The sequence below is a fragment of the Dermacentor albipictus genome, chromosome 9 (genome assembly GCF_038994185.2).
Source record: "Dermacentor albipictus isolate Rhodes 1998 colony chromosome 9, USDA_Dalb.pri_finalv2, whole genome shotgun sequence".
NCBI lineage: Eukaryota > Metazoa > Arthropoda > Arachnida > Ixodida > Ixodidae > Dermacentor > Dermacentor albipictus.
In genome coordinates this window covers 96,918,444-96,941,673 of record NC_091829.1, presented here as the reverse complement: position 1 = coordinate 96,941,673, position 23,230 = coordinate 96,918,444, and the positions used below count along the sequence as shown (strand labels likewise).

General features: G+C 47.1%; 1 protein-coding gene across 2 annotated transcripts; it reads left to right on the top strand.

Moving 5' to 3' along the window:
* The first annotated feature begins 9 nt into the window (after positions 1-9).
* LOC139049533 (glucose-induced degradation protein 8 homolog) lies at positions 10-22,623 on the top strand. Of its 2 annotated transcripts, none has more exons than XM_070525073.1 (4): positions 10-329; positions 1,777-2,012; positions 18,605-18,790; positions 21,985-22,623. In XM_070525073.1, exons 1-4 carry the CDS (start codon positions 296-298, stop codon positions 22,273-22,275), a joined length of 747 nt encoding a protein of 248 aa, XP_070381174.1. In that variant the 5' UTR covers positions 10-295; the 3' UTR covers positions 22,276-22,623. The 2 variants fall into 2 exon arrangements, with proteins under 2 accessions (XP_070381174.1, XP_070381175.1); XM_070525074.1 differs by having other exon boundaries at positions 16-329; positions 21,997-22,623.
* Positions 22,624-23,230: the final 607 nt, after the last annotated feature.

Here is a 23,230-nt window from a genome sequence, read left to right as displayed (position 1 = left end):
GTTTGTCGTGTTTGCTTGTGTATGTGTGATGTGGGCTAGGCTATCTGCTGCTAGTCGCACGAGACACACCGTCGTCTGTATTTTTGTGCGCGTAACTCTGCCTGTGCGGTAGTTTGGAGCCTTGTAAACGGATTATGATGTTTCTGTGCGTGTCACCGAGTGTGCCGTGAGTTGCCGACATCGTCGCGACTAGCTGCCTGACCCCCACAACTCTCTCAGAGGTCCGAGAGCAGCCAGCGGCAGCAGTCTTGTACTGAGCAACGCACTGAGCAGCTGGGTTAGCTGTACCGCAGCCATGAGTCAAAGCTCGACATCTCTGAGCAAATCGAGTGAGTAGTTAAATATATGTGAGTTAGAAAAAGACGATGGTTAGTCACATTTCACAACCGCGACTTTTCAGTTGTGCGATGAGCAAGCAGTCCTAGGTTGTGCCAACACGGACGAAATAGTAGTGGTGCCAATTTATGCCCCAAAACTCCCAGGTTTCATTACGCCTGGGTGCTTATTGTATCTGTGTCCGACGCAGCTGGGCGCATTGTAGTAAGGCTGGATTTACAAGTCTAAGGGGAGATAAATCGTATATACAAAAGGCTCTCGCATGCTTCGGGTGCCTTTCGAGTGTTATCTCTCTCTCGAGGCCATAAGTTATGGGTGTTTGGTAATATGAGCTGTCGCTAGAAGGAGCAGTGAAAGGGCCAACACCCGCGCTCACTGTGTAATTGTATGTGGCGCACGCAAGGCCTTCGCCTCTGATACTTGAACGGTAGTGCGACTCACATTGATAGCACTTCCCTTCAATTACTAGCTGAGCTTCTTTTCGTTTGCGCGCCCGAAAACCTTTCGCGTTGCGTTGAGGCGATAGAATAGCTCGGCGCACGACCGAAGAAAGCAGAGGATGCCGTCAAACAGTGAAAAGGAAGCTGCCTTGAAACTTTTTTCGTCGTTCTTGATTGTGGTACCTAAGAACAACCCACAACAGTCCCATTGTACCTTTTTTTAAAACTTGCTGCACGTAGTAAAGTTATATGTGAGGTGGAAGATGATCTTCCATTTCAAAACAATTTTCGGCTGTGCTACTTATGTCAGGCGGTGAAAGCAGCTTGAACTTCAGATATTGTGCAGATTAAGCGCGTGAGAGAGGCCTAAAAGAACCAAGGAACCGATTAATAAAGGCTTTCTTTGTAATACATGTTTCTTTTCTAATACATGTGTGCACTTGGTAAAGCAACTGCATCGTGAATTAGCAATGATATGTAGGCATATTCAGTTGCGGTTCTTCGTGCTTTGTGAAAGTGAAAGCAGATTGCAGACCTGTCACGCATAGATTTTGTTGCAATTCAAGTGAACCTGGAAGTACTTATAATTAAATGCTTTTAACAACAATGTGGGCGTGGTTTCGAAATGCAGTAGTGTCATGTACATCTATTCTATATTTTTACCAAGACCAGCTACTCCTTTGTTCATGAAGCTAGATGTGAAGGATTATTGTGTGAGAAATTCAAACAGCCTTTGGTTGATAAGACAGCCTAAGTGTTTGAGAGCTGCCTGATCTAGGGACAGGAGATGATGATACGAGACAGGTGGCAAACCACTTTCAGCATTGAGGTGGTTTGAGGGCAGAGAAATTAAGTTCTAAGCAAATGCTCTGTTAATATCCATTGGTTCTGTTACCACAATCTTCATAGTTGTGCAGACTTGTAAACTTCTGCGAACACCGTTCAGCTCTAACTGTATTGGAAACTAACTCATCAGAGGGTGGCGTTGGACACTGTGCAGGGTCCAGCGACAAGGCAGCTCCGAGCACAGAGGAGCCAAGTCGGGTGGAGTGGCTAGAGAGGTTAGATGGTGTCCACCTGCACCGCAGTGATTTGAACCGGCTAGTCATGGACTACCTGGTTACCGAGGGCTTCAAGGAGGCTGCCGACAAGTTCCGGCTCGAAGCTGGCGTGGTCCCGCCTGTGTCACTTGACTCGCTTGACGAACGCATCCGGATACGTGACTGTCTGCAGGAGGCAAGCATTGTCTTTATCCCTTTGTGTGTTTCTGTATTGCAGAAGTTCTCGCAGAGGATGTGTACACTCCTTTTTTTTTTTTCTCTTCTCATCACCCTTCAGAAATCCTCTTTCTTCCCTAGACTCCCCTTTGACTTAGTGGATGTGGCAGTGTGCTGCTGTGCACTAAGTTGTCAGTTCAACTCCTGGCTGTCGAAGCATAATGCGAAAATGCTTATGTATGCTGCATGTTAGAGAACCCTCCCGGATAAGATGAGTGCCTAGACATCCACTGTGATGTCTCTCATAGTATGGTATGGTTGACATCCGTGCCTTTCCTGTCCTGTCCTTGCTCTCTCTGTCTCATAGTGTGTGTTGTGTTGGGGTGTTAAACCCGTTCGGTCAGTCTTTCCAGTTGGCGTCCTCGCAAGTAAATAACAGTTGACCACGCCGACTCACCTTCCTTTTCTGCTATTAAATTCCTTTTTCTTTATGTGACCGAAAATGACTAGAGAACAAATTTGAGTTGGTGGAGGTGGTTAAATTCAATTATGGGGTTTTACATGCCAAAACCACTTTCTGATTATGAGGCACACCGTAGTGGAGGACTTTGGGAATTTCGACCACCTGGGGTTCTTTAACGTGCACTTAAATCTAAGTACACAGGTGTTTTCGCATTTTGCCCCCATCGAAATGCGGCCGCCGTTTCCGGGATTCAATCCCGCGACCTCGTGCTCAGCAGCCAAACACTGTAGCCACTGAGCAACCACGGCGGGTTGGTGGAGGTGGCCTTGGGCAGTACATGTGGCACATAGAACACAGGACACATTCTCGGATGATCACTTTTGGAGGTAATTTCACTTTCCCAACGATTGGCTCTGTGTGCATGCGCATAAGGGCCTGCCGTACACAAGAAAGGAGCTCTTGTTGGCTGACTTTTGTGAAACCTTGTGGAAGTGGTACCATCGCCATAAGTGATCGCCCAAGAATATGTCCCCAGGTATAGCTACTCAGTGGTTGCCTCTTCTACAGTTGGTTTCAGTTCATCGTGCATGCACCTTCCAAACTTACTAGTTCATGCCAGCTCAGCTTGTGCTGAGCTTGTGTGAAGTGAGCTTGGCATCTCTTGTGCAAAGCCTGAACTACCTCCCTCCCAAATGCTGGCAATACTGACAATTCTTTTTGCACAACGTGTGCACTGTGTAAAGTGAACGGTACAATGTGGCTGCTGCCATTCTTCACTCGTGAAAACATCGGCAAGCTGCAGTATTGGCTGAACTGTTTCTGAAAGTACAGATGTATTTAACCTTTTTAATGCCATGCTCGAGCATACTCGACTGCACCCGAGACAATTTGCAAACATGAAACATCCATAGACTAGTTGCACTGTCTACTGAGAAGTTGGTTAAACCAAAATTGGATGGTACGTTCTATTTTTGTACGACAGACGGGACCACAAAGTTTGTAGTCCGTCAGTCTTGCTCGTGTCCCTCATTATACGACGTAGTGGACGAGCAGAAAAAGCCTGCACATTTTACGAATGGTGCAGAAATTCAAAAACTTGTTTCGAACACCAAGTTAGGGGACTTCGATATTGATTATGGGGTGTCTTCAAGGCACAATGACAGTGGCGAAGAAGTCACATTGCCAGAGGAACACTAATCTGCATGTCTTAATGATTGGTTGAGTTTTCAGATATGAAAAGTTTGTAAAATATTCAGCTATGTATGACTAATAACTAGCATTTGAACCTAAAGCCTGCTGATGTGTTTGTTACTTTGAAAGAAATTGACTTTAGAAAGACACTTGGCACCCAAAGAGTTAATGGAGCTTGTTAATGTTTAATGTTAAAGTTAATTCATTAATAGGAGAGATAGAAATATTTGAAGTGCTGCGAATTTATAATTTCAGGAGGGGAGCTCACTCACAGAAAACACTCGGGAGGGTTCTCACCATGCAGCTGCAGGTGGCTAGCATGTTGAAGGAGCACGGCCTACATAAACTCTCTCTCTCTCTGTCTCTCTCTCCCCACTTGGCCCATCTAGCCTCCACAAGCAAACTTCCTTGCGTTTTCCCATACCAGAGCTGGAGGATCACGTGATGCATATGTCACAGGCCCTGCCTTTTTTTTTTCTCCTGTCTCTCTCACTTGTGTTTTTGCTGAATGGCGCACTTCCGGTGATGGTCTCACACACGAGCTGTCGCGATTGTCTCAATTTGCGCAGCGGACGATTTTGCGTGCAGTGCACAAGGACATCTGATTAGCGGTATAAGTCATTGCCAGAATCACAGCACTGAGGCGGGCGTGAGAGCACGAAAGAGCATGATCGCAGCACTGAAACACAAAAAAGGACAGTTTCATTCTCTGCGTACACGACGAGTGAACAAGCAGACGAAACTGATGTGTATTTCCCTTGCTACTGTATGAAGTAGAACAAAAACATGCTGACGTTTGGTTTGTATGTTTTGTTATTTCTCTGAATGTTAATTCGTCTATTGAAGCAACAGATTAAACAAATAATTGCTGTTGCCTTGTACGATTCTCAGTCACATGTCACTATGAGCGACATCACAGTACTGCTATGTACCTAGGCGCACTTGCGTGATAGACGTCGACTTTCCAGCTGGGAGCGCGGTGCCCACGAGGGGAAGGGCAAACGGCATTTGGCTTGAAATTTAAGCTTTTTTTCAGCGCATAGAAATGTCATACTTAGCAGACATGATTGTTAATGCGCATTGCATGAACTGCACTTGTCAGCTTAAAATGGGCAGACCTGTTGAGGGGCCCTTTAAGTACAGTGGACATTTAATTTGTGCATTGATAAATTGAATAAAAAGCAAGACATGTGTGACATGCATATTTTAACCTAGAGCACCCTTGAGCGATGCCAATGTAGATTTTTGGCTCTGTAAAGCTGTTTGTTTAAGTATGTGCATAGTGCACCACCTATAGAGGCGCCACTGACGCCACCTGGCAGGCGCTTCCAACAGTACGTTAGGGAGCAGTAGCAGACGACTGCTCTTTGCACCAAGGATGGCTGAAGTTTGCGGATGAGATTTCTCCTTTGTTCGGGTGCCAGACTGCTGCTTCTTCAGTGAGAGCTGTAGGGAAGGCGCTGGCCTCTATGGGGGCAGGCATGAACTGAACACGATGTTACCAGTGTTTGGGACAAGAGCTTGGTCCACATACGTGCCAGGTGCAACCCATAGACAAACGCAATGAACCCCATTTACACAAAGTGGAGCTCGTGTTAACTAGCCACTAGGTTCTGTTGAGTAATACAATGTCTTGATCATTTTTTTTTATAAGTTCGACCTTTGCCGTAATGCTGCTTCTGTACCTCAATAATAGGTACACGTCGTTAGTGCAGACTTATTTCTCAAACAAATCCGCACAGTGCGATGTCTGCAGATGTCGTAGTGATCTTCCTGCTGATGAATACACGTGACATTGCCAAATAAGTGCTGTCAAAGTCACCTCAAGAAGAGTAATTGCGAATTTATTGATGGAAATTCGTATAATAGTCAGCAAAGCCACCAAATGCACGGGTTAATAAGAGCGCGAGCTGGCGATGTACCTCCGATGCAATTCTGCTGCATACGTCGATGAACGGCTGTTCCCGCTGCTGTTTTCGCAATCTTAAATTCCCTGAGGGAACTACTTGGAAACGTACAAAGCTAGTTTGACCAACTTTTCAGTTACTATTAATTTTCTTTCTCGAATGTTACTAGAGAGGGATACCACATGATCTATTTAAAGGCAAGGCTGGGTTTAGTCCATTGCAGTGTAAGCATAATAAGAAAGAATTCAATTGAGTAGAAAATTCACATGCAAAAAGGGACTACGTTGTGAAACAAACAAATCACTTTGCACGATAAGTCTACTCAGACAGCATAGAGGTGTGATGACTTCCCAAACGTGACGCAAGCTTTTCAGTGAAAATGGAACAGAAATACTATATGCAGCAACTATTAGCAATTCTCACCCTGGACTATCTATTTTCTTAACGCATTTTCCAAGATACTGCAATATCTAAGATGACCTCAGGTGAAAAGAATAAAGCTGTTAAAGAAGCACTTGCTCTATCATTCCAATAAGACACAACGGGATTTAGACCCTTTACAAACAAGGCAGGCTGAAAACCTCGCACCTCAAAAAAAGAAAAAAAAAATCAACAGTTATGCATGAAGCAACTAGCAACAGTTCAACATGCACGAAGCCACGCATAAAATAGATGTAAAAACATTAAGTGCATGAGAGCTGGTGCAAAGATTTACCCTGCCGCATAAAACCAGTGATTTCAGTTTTTGCAAGCTTCAGTAGCTTTAAAATACGACGCGATGCATTCGTGCGGTCATGCTGCCTAGCTAGCACAACGCGGTAAAGAAGCAGCAAATGGCAGAAGCAGCAAACAGCATTCAGAACTTTAGCGAAATACCTTTAAATCGCATGCTGCACTGCAGACAAGCTTCGTTGCTTACCTGTCTGAATATCGTCGAGTGGAAGAAACACCAACACAACAAAAGAAAGGATGCATGGATCAATTAATAACTTTCTTGAGGTCCCTCGGTGCGCGTGCAGCGGGCTGCTCCTACGTCGGGCAGAGAGGCCATGCCCCTCCGCCGCGTCGCGGGCCCGATTGACAGCCCAAAACTGTGCTCCAAGGTCCGAGCTGCGTAGAGCTCGGTCCCACCCTTCCTTGGTAGTCCTGGCCCCCGGCCCCAGGGGGCAACCCCAGAGCATGTTAGCAAGGCTAGCTATATCTTTACAAAAGCGACACACATTGTGAGGGTGCGCATCCGGAAAGATACTGTGCAGGAAGGCTTGGCAAAGGTAGGTGCCTCTCTGAAGCTGCCTCTACGTGACTTCTTGCACTCTATTGAGTGCATTGTGCGGTAGGGGCATGGTTCTCTTGAATAACCTAGAGCTTGGTCGTTGTAAGTGACGAGGGGGTCACACTCGCTCTCCCATCCTGCTAAGAGGAAGTCCGGGCTCGCACGGTGAGTCAGGTCTCGTGCGGCCGCGTGTGCCGTCTCATTGAGGTTAGGGAGTGGCCCGTCTAATGGTCCCATGTGTGCCGGGAACAAATTGATGTAGTGTGGGGGGAGGTGTTGAGTACCAAGTATTCTGCCGATGGTCGGAGATATGCTCCCTGTTCCGAAGGACAGAATTGCCCTCTTGGAGTCACAATATACCAAGCTTTTATCGTCTTCTAAGAGTGCAAGGCTGATGGCCACCTGCTTGTCCACCTCAGGACTATCAGTGTGGACCATGCACGCGTTGATGACCCTGCCATCTTTGTTGACCACCGCTGCTACATAGGCTCCTCTGCCAGGATATTTGGCTGCGTCCGTAAAGCAGCATGCTTTTCTGGAGGCGGCTGCCTGTTGGAGGAGTGCTTTGGCTCGAGCAAGTCTTCTGTCAATGTCGTGCTCTGGGTTTATATTCCTGGGCAGAGGGGCTGCCTTGATCTTTTTCCTCTGGCCGGGTGTTAGCCCGTGGCTGTTACTTACACTCGATCTCCCGAGGCGCGACGCCGATTTCTCGTAGTATCCATCTGCCCGCAGGTGCACCGGATAGCCTGGTGTTCTGTGCCTCTTCCTGTGCCTCCACAATCCCGCTCAGTGTGTTGTACATGCCTAATGTGTCCATTGCCTTTGTGCTCATGTGCGTGGGTAGACCCATGGCTCTCTTGGCTACCTTACGCAGGAGCATTTCAAGCTTGTCTCTCTCCTCTTTGGACCAATTGTGCATGGCCGCAATGTACACGAAGTGACTGATAACGAAGGCCTGTGCCAGTCTAAGCAGGTTGTTTTCTTTGAGCCCGTGATGCCGGTTGGCCACTCTTCTCAGTAGGTGTGTGGCGTTCTCGGCCTTCGTAGTGAGCTTAGCGACTGCGACGGTGTTTTTTTTTTTTTTTTGCAAGTGCAAGTGCTTTATTTTTTTTTACATAATCATGGTAATACAGATATCTGGACCGATAGCCAGGGAAGGCTAGTTTGCGGTCCAGTGACAAATTACAAAGACAGGTCAGGCGCAGTTTTGAACATCACAGTATTCCGGAACATGTCATGAGTTAATTATACAGACAACAAACATTTTGAAAATACTCGTACATAATGAAAGTAAGTTAGAGATTCTGGTTATCAAGAAAAAAGAATTTGCTACATTGCTTGAAATTACGTGCGGTTTTAACTTCTAGGGGTAGAATATTCCAGATTTTTGCACCAATGAATTCAATTAACCTTTCACCGTATACATTGTAACACTTGGGTAAGTTGAGGTTACCTTTTAAAGCATGTCTTGTACTGCGAGTTGGAAATGAAAAGACGTTTCGAGGAATAGGAAAGTTAGTGCATAAAATATTATTAACTGAAATTGAGATCTTGTGATTACATAGTGCATTAACGGATAACACATGTTGTGTTTCGAAAACATCATTAAATGTATCACTGGCATATTTTGAGGGGCCAATTATTTTCAGGGCCCTTTTCTGTAGTTTTTGTAAAGGTTGTAAGTATGTCATGTAGGTCACACCCCATGATTCTAAACAATAACTAATATGACTATGGCAAAACGCATAGTAAAGGGATTTGAGTACATCGTGGGGGAAATATTGCTTCGCTTTAATTAGGGAGTAACAACCATATGCGACCTTCTTGCATGCACTATGAATATGTGCTTCCCAATGTATATGCTGGTCAAATATGACGCCCAGATATTTGAGCGAATCAACTTCTTGGATGGGGCTTTTATTTAACGTGATATTTATTTGACTGGTGTCAACATTATTTCTCCTCGATCGAAAAACTACATATTTTGTCTTATTGCTATTTAAAGTCAATTTGTTTTCTGAGAACCATGAAGAAATGTTTGATAACTCGGACGTCACATGCGTTTGCAGTGCAGAAAGTGTGTTTCCTGTGAATAATAAAGCTGTGTCATCTGCGTACATTAGAACGTTTGAGTTCTGAAGAGCATTAGGGAGGTCATTAATGTACAATGAGAATAACACAGGACCGAGCACTGAACCTTGTGGGACTCCGCTGGTGACTGTGCTGTATGTAGAATAATAATCACCCATTACTACCATTTGTTTCCGTGAGGATAAATAGCTGGAAAAAAATTTTCGGGAGTCCTTTGTGACACCATAACATTCAAGTTTTTGCAGTAGTATAGAGTGAGAAACGGTATCAAATGCCTTCTTTATATCCAAAAATATTGCTACAATTATTTTATTATGATGAAGTGCAGAATTTATTAATTGCGAAAGCGTTAGCACTGCTGTTGATGTCGATCTGGAGGGAACAAAACCATGCTGCTGCGGACAAATTACATTGTTTTCAGTTAGAAATTGCTTCAATCCAATCAACCCAAGCCATTCGCCTCAATTGTCATGCCCAACACCTTGATGTGACTGACCACCGGAATCGTGTTGCCTTCAGCGGTGTACAGGCGGACGCATGGGTCGGCGCCTGTGTCCCATCCCTTGGGTTTGGGCCCTCGTTTCTTGGGTCTATATAGCAGCAGCTCAGACTTGCTCGGCGAGCACCGCAGGCCTGTTGGTTTGAGCTACTCCTCAGTGGTTTGGATCGCATTTTGTAAAGTGTGCTCGATTTGTCCTTCGCTCCCCTTTGCCACCCACGTGGTCACGTCATCTGCATAGATGGTATGTTGGAGGTTCTCGATTCGAGCCAGTTGCCTGGACAGTCCTATCATGGCCAGGTTGAAGAGGGTAGGGGATATCACCAAGTCCTGCGGGGTACCTCTGTCGCCCAGTTCGACTGGCTCTGACTGCAGGGAACCAACTCATAGCGAGGCCTGCCTTCCCCTCAGGAAGTCACGGATGTAGTCATGGAGACGTTGACCAAGCCTGAGTGTTGAGGTCACAACAGGAAGCTTTCCAGCAAACGGCGGTGATCCATTGCTACCGTTGCTCCCGCTGATGAGGCTTTGCGGGGAATGATTAGAACCATATAGCCGAGACGTTTTTGCCGATATTTGATCACTCCACCGTGCAACAATTCTCCTTCGTCATTCCTTGAAGCTTTGGCCACCCCACACATGCGAAGGGTGTTGCTTATGTTGCTCTGCAAATGTGAATAAGACGGAGGAACACAATCAACGACGCAGAAAACTACGGTGCACGGCTGGCTTCTTTCCCGAGCACACCTCGCAAGGCTGCCACCAGTCCATTGGCGTGCACTACGCGTATACCTACAGCACCTTTAGGGCATTATTGTAGTGAGAAAGCACTAATGTAACACACTTTATAGAGATACAAAGCAATGTAACGAACACTTAACAACTTTTCTAGTCGTCAACAACTCAGAAAAACAAGGAAATCATAAAAAATAAGCATAATGTCTCACAACCATACCCTACAGACACCTTCTAAAGGCGTTCTCTAATGTAAGAAGTTCTGCGAACCATTAGAAAAAAAAAAAAGAGAAAGGCATGAAAACTTTGGGCAGCAGGCTGTTCTAGTCGTGTATGTTGTGTGGGAAAAAAATGCATGCTTGAAAGTATGCTATTTTTATGAAAATATAGATTTTGTGGTCCTATTTAATTACTGTACATATGATCAGTTACTGCACACCAGTGGGTAGTGAGACCGTCTAGTGTGCCAGTACGAAAGTGTGCATAGGTCGGGTAACAAACTACATCTGTGTTGCAAAGCAGACCTGATGGATTGTGCCATTTCGATGGCAGCCTTCGTTTTGTTGTCAGCCTCCTTTTTTCTTTTCTTTTTGATGGTTCTTTCTGTGGCCCAGAACATTTTTTTATTTACCAACTGCCTACATTTATCGCTATGGCGACATGTCACGCATGGCTGTACTCACTAAACACATATACCCCTATTAACCTAGTGAACATCACCTGAGCCATGGCCTTGTGCATAAAACACTTGGCTGGAATGGTTCAGGGAGGTAGCGGGTGTAAGCCTGCTGCCGGAGGGTGGGGGGACCCCTTACTGTACCAGTGTGCTTAGGAAAGGGCGCACAGGTTGGGTCAGAACTTCCATCTGCGTTGAGTATTCAACGTACTTGATGGATTGCGCCATTTCGGTGGCAGCCTTGGTTCCATCACTGCCCTCTTTCTTTTTCAATGCAATTAGCATTCTTTGGGAATGTCACCTACTATGTATTATGTATCTAATCTCTTTCACACACCCCGTGACCCAAGTTGTCTACTAGCTTCTGCCACTAGGTTTGTGCTGGCTGCTATCTTACTGAGCTGACAATAGGGGCCACTAGGTACGGGACTGAGCAGAGAACTTTGCCACTAGCTGCAAATGTGATATGCCTATTCTTGGTCGACGCCCCAGAATGGATGTGCCATGGTAACACACGGGATGTAACCTTAAATAAATTAAAGCGATTCTGTGCCATCCGCAACAGATACCCTCGCAATGGGTGGGGCCACTAGATGGGTAGTCATTGCAACACAGCCAGGATTCTAGGGATAGTGGGGGTTGCTTCAGAGATTTAAGAGGGGTGCAGTGATTACAACAGGATATACTGCATCCTGTTATCATTTGGCATTGTAGTTGGCACTTTGATTACCGTCGACAGTCATTATATTATGGGTACAGCTTAATATTTTTGACATCCTAATTGGACAAACCCACTTTATTTCCTAGATCTCAAACATACAGGCCACTCTGACTAAAGGAACCAGCCGTGCCATCTGTCATTGTGGCATTGAAAAGCTGTCTTACTTTTTTCATCCCAGCTCCTCATTTGAACTAGATGCATCGTCTTGAAAAGCAGCCTGTTGCATTTACTGCCGCCTCCGATAGGCTAAGAGAATAAGGGGAAATGAGATGCTCGTTAAGTGAATTAAGCTATTAAGGAGGCCTACTGTAATTGAAACCAAGGACATTCGTGCGGCATTTAAGTTTTATGTGTGTGGAGATGCGCCAACCTCGTGCTTCTGTTTAGAGTGGGGCTGAAGTGAATAGAGAAAGAACAGCACACAAACAGTCAAAACTGAAGTTACCACCTCCACACATTGCATTCGATACTGTGCTCATTGAGTTAGGGTAGTGCTTTACCTCTCTGCTTCTGCGGCTATCCATAGATAATCATATATACCAGGCTATTTATATTACTGAAAACATGCTTATTAAAGCTATCCTGTAGTAAATATCACAATTCAGTCATATCACTTGAACTGCTCAAAGAGGCAGACTCAACTTGCAAAACAAATTGCAGTGATGTCAGCCAATTGTAAAAACACATTTTTATTCATCAGCTTTCTAATTAATCAATATAGAGCACACATTCCGATAGGGAAACTGAAGCCCAGGAATGATGAAGTAGTTTTCATTTAGCAGATATCCTGTACTTAGCTTCAGTTTTGAGAAATATATATCTTCAATGTTGATGGCAAAACCTACATATTGTGACAATGGATGACATTTATTTACGAGATGAAGAACGCAGAGGTATCGCTCAGTGAAAGCAGTTCACAGCACCACATGTGACCCAGCCCAGCTTCCTTCTCCTCTTCATCCAAACTCCACTAGCACGTTTCAGTATGTTACAGTTAACACATAAGTGGAACTGTTTAAGCGGAAACTTGACAGACATAGGTGGTTTAAACTGTAGCAAGTAAGCTAAAGTACCAAGTGGTAGATTTATTATGCGTACATCGCAAGGTGTTATGCAGCTTTTGCTGGCTTTACTTATGATTTTACAACACCTTGTGGCTGGCGCAGCGTAGTCTATGTTTCTTCTGTGCCAGTAAACCCGATGTGACTAAAATTTTGTAAGTGTATATGTCCTTCTGTATAAACAGGCTGAAGAACTGCTGCACTGTAAGCGGGCACAATCCTTGTCTAGCCAATGAATGGCTTCTTTGGCTGTGCCCCCAACATCGTGTCCAGTGCTCATAAATTGAAACTCGAACAGCAGTGAAAGCATCTTATGCATGCATGAAAATGTCGCGAAGCACTTTGAGCAGTAAGCGTTCGCGACTAGAACGTTGGAGCAGCGAGAGGTAGTGTAGCCGACCGAGCACCGAAACAAGGTTGTTCTTTCTCGTCGTCGTTGTCTCTCTCCTAGCCACAGCCCCACTGCTCCATATTTTACAGTACAGTTATCTCCCCCGCGGAAAAGGAAGCCGTGCTGGTGACCTACGGGTAGGACAGCACAGGCGGATCATAGTAGGGCTTGAGACGCTGGGCATGCACAATTTCGCGTCCACGGCGGCGATGATCCAAAGGTAGCTCGAGGGGTTCCACAATATAGTTGACTGGAGACGTTTGTTTGATCACGCGGTATGGGCCCTGGTACTTCGACGCGAGTTTCGGTGACAGTCCAGTGGTAGAGGCTGGAACCCAAAGCCACACTAGCGAGCCAGGAGCATAGGATACAGGAGCATTGGAACTTTCTCGATGGTGCTTCTGGCGTTGCTGGTCTTCTGACGTAAATATACGGGAAAGCTTGCGACACTCTTCTGCGTGTGCAGCAGCTTCGGATAGGGTAGTTGTTTCCGTGGAGTCAGGGCGGTACGGAAGGATAGTATCCATTGTGGAAAAAGGTTCGCGTCCATATAGGAGAAAGAAGGGCGAAAATCCCGTGGTAGTCTGCGTGGCGGTGTTGTAAGCGTAGGTCAGAAAAGGTAGGACATGGTCCCATTTGGTTTGGTCGGATGCAACGTACATGGCCAGCATGTCACCAAGAGTGCGATTAAAGCGCTCGGTCATGCCATTAGTCTGCGGATGATACGCAGTAGTGGTGCGATGAATGATGCGGCATTCTTTGAGGAGAGCCTCGATGACGTCGGAGAGGAAGACGCGGCCTCTGTCACTGAGTAATTCCCTGGGAGCTCCGTGGCGAAGGATGATGTGGCGCAGGAGAAACCAGGCGACGTCACGTGCAGAAGCGCTGGACAAAGGGGAAGTTTCCGCATAGCGCGTAAGATGGTCGATGGCCACGATTACCCAGCGATTGCCATCTGATGTAGTTGGTAGAGGTCCATAAATGTCGATGCCTACTCGATCAAAAGCACGTGCTGGGCAAGGCAGAGGCTGCAATGGGGCGGTTGAACGACGAGGGGGATCTTTACGGCATTGGCAAACCAAACAGGAGCGGACATAATGATGGATGAATCGATACATCCCCCGCCAGTAGTAACGAAGGCGTAGACGCGCGTATGTCTTCAGTACCCCTGCATGCGCGCACTGGGGATCGTCGTGAAACGCTGCGCAAATATCCGAACGCAGGTGTCGCGGGATGACAAGCAACCATTTGCGGCCGTCCGGGAGGTAGTTGCGACGGTACAGGAGCCCGTCGCGAATGGAGAAGTGATGTGCTTGGCGACGTAATGCGCGATTGTTAGTGGGTGTCGATGGGCTGGACAAAAAACGCAGCATGGACACAATCCATGGGTCTTTCTTCTGCTCCAGAAGAATGTCCGTGGCAGCAAGGGAAGACTCGGACAATGAGGCTTTCGGGAAGCTAGCCTCGTCTGTGAGTGGCGAACGAGACAAGGCATCCGCATCCGAATGTTTTCGGCCAGAACGATACAGTACGCGAATGTCATACTCCTGCAGTCGAAGGGCCCATAGAGCAAGACGACCGGACGGTTCTTTTAAGGATGACAGCCAGCACAGCGAATGGTGATCTGTTATGACGTCAAACGGGCGGCCATAAAGATACGGACGGAATTTGGTTATGGCCCAAATTATAGCGAGGCATTCCTTTTCTGTGACAGAATAGTTCGATTCAGGTTTAGTGAGTGCACGACTGGCGAAGGCAACGACGTACTCATCGAAGCCAGCCTTTCTCTGAGCGAGAACGGCCCCAAGGCCAACGCCACTGGCATCCGTGTGTATTTCAGTTGGAGCGCTGGGGTCGAAATGGCGCAGGATTGGTGGCGACGTCAAGAGACGACGCAGCTTTGTGAAGGCGTTATCGCAATCCCGTGACCAGGTTGAAAGGTTGTGGCCACCATGAAGAAGCTGCGTTAAAGGTGCAATTATAGTGGCAAAATTGCGGATGAAACGGTGAAAGTATGACGCTAATCCAATGAAGCTGCGCAGTTCTTTCAAAGTCGTTGGTCGGGGAAACTGGGCAACAGCTTGTAGTTTCGCCGGATCAGGAAGTACACCTTCTTTCGACACGACATGGCCGAGGATGACCAGCTGCCGGGCAGCAAAGTGACACTTCTTCAAGTTAAGCTGGAGGCCAGCATCGGCGATGCACTTTAGGACGCGTTCAAGTCGAAGTAAGTGGGAAGGAAAGTCCGGTGAAAAGATAACGATGTCGTCCAGATAACACAGGCATATCTGCCATTTGAGGCCGCGCAAGATGTTGTCCATCATTCTTTCAAATGTGGCAGGCGCATTACACAGACCAAATGGCATCACGGTGAATTCAAATAAACCGTCAGGTGTGATGAAGGCCGTTTTCGGACGGTCTGACTCAGCCACTGGCACTTGCCAGTACCCGGATCGTAAGTCTAAGGATGAGTAGAATTCAGCGCCTTGGAGGCAGTCTAGCGCGTCGTCAATACGGGGTAGCGGATAAACGTCCTTGCGTGTGATCTTATTAAGTCGCCGGTAGTCCACGCAAAAGCGAATTGTGCCATCTTTCTTTTTTACCAGCACTACAGGAGAAGCCCAGGGACTGTGCGAAGGTTGTATGACACCGCGTTGGAGCATGTCTGCAACTTGCTCAGCGATCACGCTACGCTCCGTGGCGGATACACGATACGGTCTGTGGCGTAAAGGCGCATGGTTGCCGGTGTCGATGTGATGGACAACAGTGGAAGTACGGCCTAAGCGAGATTGTTGTAGGTCGAATGACGTGCGAAAGCGGTCTAGAAGATGGACGATCTGGGCGTGCTGCGCTGGAGTGAGGTTGGGATCAATACTCTGGTAAAATGCTGGGTCACACGGCGGCGTGGGAGGAGAAACTTGAAGGGCCAGAGCGTCAACCGGAGGAGAAGCCGGGTCGTCAGGCACATCGTAAAGGAAGCTTGGTTCGATTTCGTCGGCATATCCAAGACACTCATTGTGGAGCAGCCTGGCAGGGCAAGGAAACAGGTTCGATACATAAAGTGCGCTCGAACCTTGTCGAATGGCAAGAAGGGCAAAAGGAAGCAAGAAAGGATGGCGGCGAGCAACAAGCTGAGACGGCGTGAAAAGAACTGTGGAGTTGGAAAACCCAACGCAGGAAACGGGTACAAGTGCGGCAGAGTATGGAGGAATCTCGGTGTCGGCGGTGACGAACACACGACTGGAAGTGTCATCAGTATCTTCAAAAACGTTGGTGCTGAATGGCGACAGCCCGAGTTCAGCACGGGCGCAATCTATAACGGCATGATGAGAGGACAGAAAGTCCCATCCTAAAATCATGGCATGGGAGCAGCGAGGCAGAACAACGAACTCAACATGGTATAAAGCGCCGCTTATAACAACACGCACGGTACACTTCCCTAAGGGTTCAATCGGCGCAGCGCTTGCTGTACGTAATGAAATGGCTGAATAAGTCGTCGCGACTTTTCTAAGGGTAAGACGAAGCTGGTCTGAAATCACTGATATTGCTGCTCCCGTGTCTACAAGCGCATGAACGGCAATGTCTTCTGCATAAACTTCAAGGATGTTCGCAGGAAATAAATGAGGTCTTGAGGAGTTCGCTGAGATCGCAGTTCTTGCCTCTGGAACTGCGGTCCTTAGTTTTCCTCTCGGATAGCTTCAGGACGACGGATAAGCGGCGACAGAGAACGCCGACGGGGAGACGGAGACCGACGGGTATTGAAGGGTCGGGAAAGAGGAGACGAGGCTTCGAAGGGCTGAGCGGCAGTAGCAGAACGGGACGGAGAGTCGAAACCGTTACTTTGTGCCCTCGGAGAATCCGAAGGATACCATCCACGCCGGCGGCAAAGCCGTGCTACATGCCCAGGTAGGCCACATGAATAACAGATAGGCCGATTGTCATGGGTGCGCCATGGATTAAGAACGGCGGGCGTAGACTGTTTGAAATATTGGCGAGGTGGGCGCACGGGCTGCTGTGGCGGCCAGTAGCTGCTTGGGGGGGCAGGAGAATATGTTGCAGCTGCTTGCGGAGGTGAGGGACAGGTGCTGGTAAGTCCGGATTGATTACCTGCAGAAGGAGGCCTTGGATTGGCGACAACGGCAGCGTACGTAAGTGGCACAGGCGTAGGAGGCGGTTGATGAGCAAGGGGTACTGCGTTAGCGACTTGTTCTTGTATCAGGTGACGGAGATCTGGAGACAAGCGCGGCTCTGAGGCTGGAGCGACTGGCAGAAGAGAGAGTTGGCGTGCCACTTCTTCACGTACAAACTGCTTGATGCTGTCAAAAAGTTCTGAACTGCAAGGAGCCGAAGTGACGCCATCACTCAGAGCTGAAAGCGCGACGTCCGGAGCGAGAGCTCGGCGCGTAGAAAGCCGCTGTTTGCGCAGCTCCTCATAGCTCTGGCAAAGTGCTATGATGTCGTTGACCGTCTGAGGATTCCTTGCCAAGAGCATTTGGAAGGCGTCGTCTTCGATGCCTTTCAAGATGTTCTTGACCTTGCCATCTTCGGTCATATCAGGGTCTATACGCCGGCAGATGTCAACTACATCTTCAATGTAGCTCGTAAAAGTTTCGCCCTTTTGTTGGGCACGACAGCGAAGCTGTTGTTCAGCCCGAAGTTTGCGCACAGCAGGGCGACCGAATACTTCTTGAAGTGCTGTTCGGAATGCTGACCAGGTGGAAAAGTCAGCCTCATGGTTGCGGAACCAAAGATGGGCGACCCCGGAAAGGTAGAAAGGGACGTAGCCAAGCTTGTCAGCATCAGACCATTTGTTGTGGGCACTCACTCGGTTGTATGATGAGAGCCAGTCCTCTACGTCATGATCGTCAGTTCCATTGAATATGGGAGGATCCCGTTGGCGTGGCGCACCAGGACAGCCGACTGGAGGCGGTGCCATGGGTGGCGCGGTAGGGCTAGTCTCCTCAGGCATGGGAGATGTGACAGGGATCGTTCGGCTGCGGAGTTCCAGGTTGGCAATAAGTCCAGCACCTTCCACCAAATGTCGCGAAGCACTTTGAGCAGTAAGCGTTCGCGACTAGAACGTTGGAGCAGCGAGAGGTAGTGTAGCCGACCGAGCACCGAAACAAGGTTGTTCTTTCTCGTCGTCGTTGTCTCTCTCTTAGCCACAGCCCCACTGCTCCCTATTTTACAGTACAATGTAATCACTGAGTCACTGGTTTCTAAACATGGAGTTGTAGCGGCGTTAGTATAGAGTGCTTGTGATGGCCGCCAAAGATGAGCCGAATCATCCAGGCAAGAGCAAGGATAAAGAAAGCTGATAAATATGACAGTATACAGATAAAGAATGATAGTATACTGCTCTTCTGGACAGCCACTGCTGTTACTCTCTGCCATTATTATACTGCCTGAATCTGCCAGCTGGCCATGGAGTATTGGAATCTGAAATAACCCACTGTTACAAGTGCAGGTGAATCTGGAACTGGAAATAATGCACTGGAGTAGTTTAGGAATCGTTTGCATTTGAATTCATGAGCATTGTATGTATATGTGATGTTGAAATAAAGATTTAAGATTTGATTGTGTGCCATTGATTCCCACTCCAGGGCCGAGTGTTGGAAGCGGTGGCCCTGCTGAATGGTCTGCGCCCTGAGCTGCTTGACAATGACCGGTGCCTGCTGTTCCATCTGCGGCAGCAGCACCTCATCGAACTCATCCGCGAGGGGCGCACCGAGGAGGCGCTTGCCTACGCCCAGGACCACCTCAGCGAGTGCGGGGAGGAGAACCCACAGGTGACAAGCTAGATCTCGTGAAGCTTTAGTTACATTAGGACAGAAGGTTAAATAAGGAAAATTGAGGACATGGCAACTGTCCTATTCCTTGTGCTTAAGCATTCAAACAGGATTAATTCAGTTAAGGCACCTATCTAAGCTGTATGTTTTTTTCCGGGGTTCTTGTATAGCTCCTCTGGAAAGGAAGACGACACATTGCTGAATTACGAACTGAATCTTTGTTTATGCTCAGAGGGTATATTAGGTCTAATCGCAACAACACAATAAAATCCGGCTACATGTATCTACATTCGCTGTTCTTCGCCCCAAAATTGGGCAACAGCTAATTTAGATACATGTAGCACCATTTTCTTGTGTGTGTTCATCATCAGTCCTCATATGCGGGAAAAATTCGTTAGTTCGAATTTCATGAGGCCGAAAAAAGATATTCAAATTAAGCAAATGTTTCATTAAAGGGTATCAAGAAAATTATAAACAAATGCTTACTATGTCATCACACTTTTATTTACTGAATGGATTGGTAAATCCTATTTCTGTTTTGCACAAAAGCAGTGCAGAACCTGCACTTCGTCATGGTAGGGGACTGATTGGGCACGCTGTTATTTGAAGCCTGCATGCCAAAAACAGTTGTGAAACACGCCTTGAATTGCCATCTTCCACGCGTCTACAAGCTTGCTGACAGCAGACCATATGTCAACACTGCAAGTTTTGCGTTGTCTGAGCACAGCACCATGCGGCTGAGCACGCATGACATGTAAAGAAACTTCAGGTGGCAGTATTCCGTTTAGGAATTCCAGCATTTAGGTCCTTAAACGTGTCCATAATGAGCACAGTTCACAAATATAAAAACTTTTCGGTTTTGGTGTTAGAACCTTCTGTCCATCATGCAGAGATATTCTTGGAATAGCTGCTGTGTTATGCAGACTTTCTTGTTTGCTTAGCACAGAACAGGTAGGGTTGCCCCCCTTCAAACACCTTGGATTTTTTTACTTCCCTATGTCAAGCATTGAAAACTCTTTACTGATCAACATGTTGTTGCCGACAAGGACGGTGAGCCATTCCTTGCAGTGTTTGCAACCATGGCAAGGGTCATCAGGGCCGGTATTTTGTAGCGATGCCTTTTCCAATTCTATGCTTTTTCAGGCTTTTCGTGCTTGGCCAGTGGTCAGAGCGACGGTCTGCCCACATTATCAACGGGATCAGGTGGCCGTGTGTGGTGGATGATAAGAATAGCATAGAATAAGGCATTGTTACAAAATAGCGGCCCAGAAAACGCAAGTGTTTTCTCCAGGAGCATATTGTAAAACAACCTAGTTTCATCACAGTGGAAAATTTTCTCAGGTGTAACCTGCTCTAACAAAGACTGCAGCTTTCTGTAGCGATACTGCGCGACGGCAGAATCGGTGGCAACGCCGCCTTCGCTGCATATCTTCTTGAACTCGGTCATTTCAATTCTTGAGAAATTTCTCAGCCACCCATCACTGAACTTAAAGTCCTTGCTGTTCATTTTGTTTTGTAATCACTAGCGCCTCCTATGTTTTTCTCTGCTAGTTACGCAATAAACATCACTCCCAGCTGGGCATAGGCCAGTGCTGATTCAACCGCTCACCATTGCGTCCGTTGTCCTTTCTCTTATCAGTCGTAATCCACAGTAATCAAGATATAACAGATATAACACATTTTAAGCGCAGGATCCTCCGCCTTTTGTTTCAAGATGCAACCCAAGACCGGCACCCACTTAGCAATCATGGCCTTTAACCACACGAGCAGAGCCGTCTCGAGCTTCACGTAGACACCTTAACTCGCATTATTCTATTTGACCACGGTTGATTCTCCAGTCTCTTACAAGATCTTATTTCTGAGGAAATCCAAGATCCTATGCTTCGAAATGCTGAGCTCCTTGCTGACGCCAGCTTGTGTCAAGGCCGATTTCTTTTCCGTTGTCGACCTGCTGTAGGGCTTTGCGTGCTTCGAAATCATTCGCAAAGATGACCACAGTAAATGTTCTCGATGAGAAGCACGACACCACATAGCAGGACGCTCGGTCGTGATCATCGAAGCAGCTAGGTCTGGCAATGCAGAGCGTACAACAGCACAATATGATCACTCGACCTCGCTCCAAGCTTGCCAAATGGACCCATCAACATGTGGCAAAACACAATTGTCTACAGCCTCAGCAGCTTGGCATCTGAGAGTGCTGGTTTGAGGCTGCGAGATAATCAAAATGGCGGTGATGGGGCCTTCGATTCATGCTGTATTAGTCTTGGTGTCGGGCAAAAGTCCCTAAAATTTGACGACAAAGAGTTTGAGTATCTGAAATTTCAGACGTCCTTATACATTGGTTCTATGGAATGCGTGGCGGGGCCTTGGAGGTGTTTGAATAATCGGCCATCTGAAAAATCGCTCGCTGACTGTATACCCTTTGAGCGTAATCATTCAGTTGGTACTTGAGCTGTGTGCCGTCTTCATTCCATGCTATAAAAATAAGTGTCTGCCGATTTCCCATGAAGTATGAGCCAAGTAGCTTATTTGGGAACCATCATTGTGTAGCTCGTTTAGCTTTTTGAAAATTCCATCGTATGCAGATTTCAAAGCCAGGCTGGGGCCTCATTCACTTCACTACTATCGTTAGCCTATTTACATTGACGGAATAGTTTCTGTAAACGGAAACAGCTTTCTTCTGTAGTTTACGGAAAAACTGAACATGAAGACTGGATGAGCCATCGTGTTGCCATGTTGTTTGTGTATGCTAGTGCTGCATGTCAAACTACACAAACCAACTAGCTCAGCTTTCTGCCTTAACCATCTTACTTCCACCACACAATGGCCTTGAGTAACGTATTTAGTATAGTGGAGACATACCTGAGAGCATGAGTGTTGGTAATGACACCTTGTGGAGCCTGTAAAGTGCGTGGTGTATGTTGAGAACGGGCTAAGATATGAATTTGGCAAAACTGTTCAAACCAATAATTTTATCACACTAATAAAAGTCACCACTTACACCTAACTATTTTAAAGCGAGATGTCTGATCATTGTGTAGTTGTGCTGTAAGTGCACCCTGGACCTAAAGTTAAGAATCTGTGAATTAATCACTCCTTGTGTCGAACACAACAGCAGATTTAAAAAGGTAAATTTTGCGATCCAGTTCAATTTCTTGTGTTTGCATTTTATTGTAGCATGACTGTACCGTTAGCTCTTTGCACAGGTGCTGTCTGAACTGGAACGGACTCTGGCACTGCTGGCGTTTGAGGAGCCACAGTCGAGCCCATTTGGGGACCTGCTACACCCGTCTCAGCGGCAGAAGGTGGCCAGTGAAGTGAACGCTGCCCTGCTGGAGGACCAGAACGCAACGCGGCCACAGCTGTCCGTAATGCTGCGCCTATTGCTCTGGGCACAGGACCAGCTGGAGCAGCTGCCGCCGGGGGCGCCACGGTTGCGCTACCCGAGAGTAACACAACTGGCCGACCCGTTCCCTCAGCAGTAGTAGTAGTAGGAGCGACAAAGACACACCGTTTGATGCCCATTGTTCTTTGCCCAAGTGGTTACTGCACTGTTTGACTTCAATGAAAGCTTGGTGCGCGAGGACAAAACGCTGCACTTCAATCGCCCGTCTGCTGCCCATCTTCTGCACGTGTGTGGGGAAGCAAGGTGACCTTTTCTGCAACGACGAGGCACATCTGCAGAAAGCACTTCAGTTGTGCGACAATCGGGCAAGCCCGCAGAAGTGGTACTGTTTGAGGGCTTATCCACTATTCCCGGTGGGTGGGAGGGAGGAGTTGGCAGATGTCACCCCTTTTTTTGACATAATAAATATGATTTCATGCTTGCACTAGCAGCTGCACCATTGCACTTTTAATCCACCATGGTAGTGCAGTGGCTGTGGCATTTCAATGCTCAGCTTGAGGTCGTGAGTTCAATCCTCGCTGCACAATCCACTTTCGGACGCATGCAAAATGCCAAAATGCTCGTGTACTATGCATTTGGGGCACATTAACGGGACGCCAAATGAAAATGCCTAGTTTGTTTAAAGTATTCATAAAGGAAAAATGAGACGTCCACCCAAACGTAAGCTAAGATAAGCTAATCATCTAAAGCTCCATTACTCCTGTGTGATAATAAGTAGATTAGTACAAGTAAAAAGAAAGCCCCCCATTTTTCTTTTAGTTCGGAAATTCTCGCAGCACCGGTACATTTCAGTGTGACACCATGGGTTCAACATATTTTGTTCCCATTTTGGCTGGCGTCGGCTCAGTAAGTGTTCGCAAAACTTGCCATGTTCAATTCTCAGCCCCTTTGAAGAACTATGTAGTTGATTTTTACCGATAAACAATGAACTAGGCCCTAGGAGACGCTATCAAAATCCATGACATCACGGTGGTGCCTCCACTTTTGTCTTGTACCTTTTCTAGCTTACCGGGCCTCTTCTCGCGGTGAGAGTG

What these genes read in the sequence shown, in the direction of transcription:
- LOC139049533 (XM_070525073.1), top strand. Translation starts at nt 296, where the DNA reads ATGAGTCAAAGCTCGACATCTCTGAGCAAATCGA. An exon ending in TACGTGACTGTCTGCAGGAG is followed by an intron (nt 2,013 to 18,604) that starts GCAAGCATTGTC and finishes TTCCCACTCCAG; the next exon opens with GGCCGAGTGTTGGAAGCGGT. An exon ending in GCGGGGAGGAGAACCCACAG is followed by an intron (nt 18,791 to 21,984) that starts GTGACAAGCTAG and finishes CTGTACCGTTAG; the next exon opens with CTCTTTGCACAGGTGCTGTC.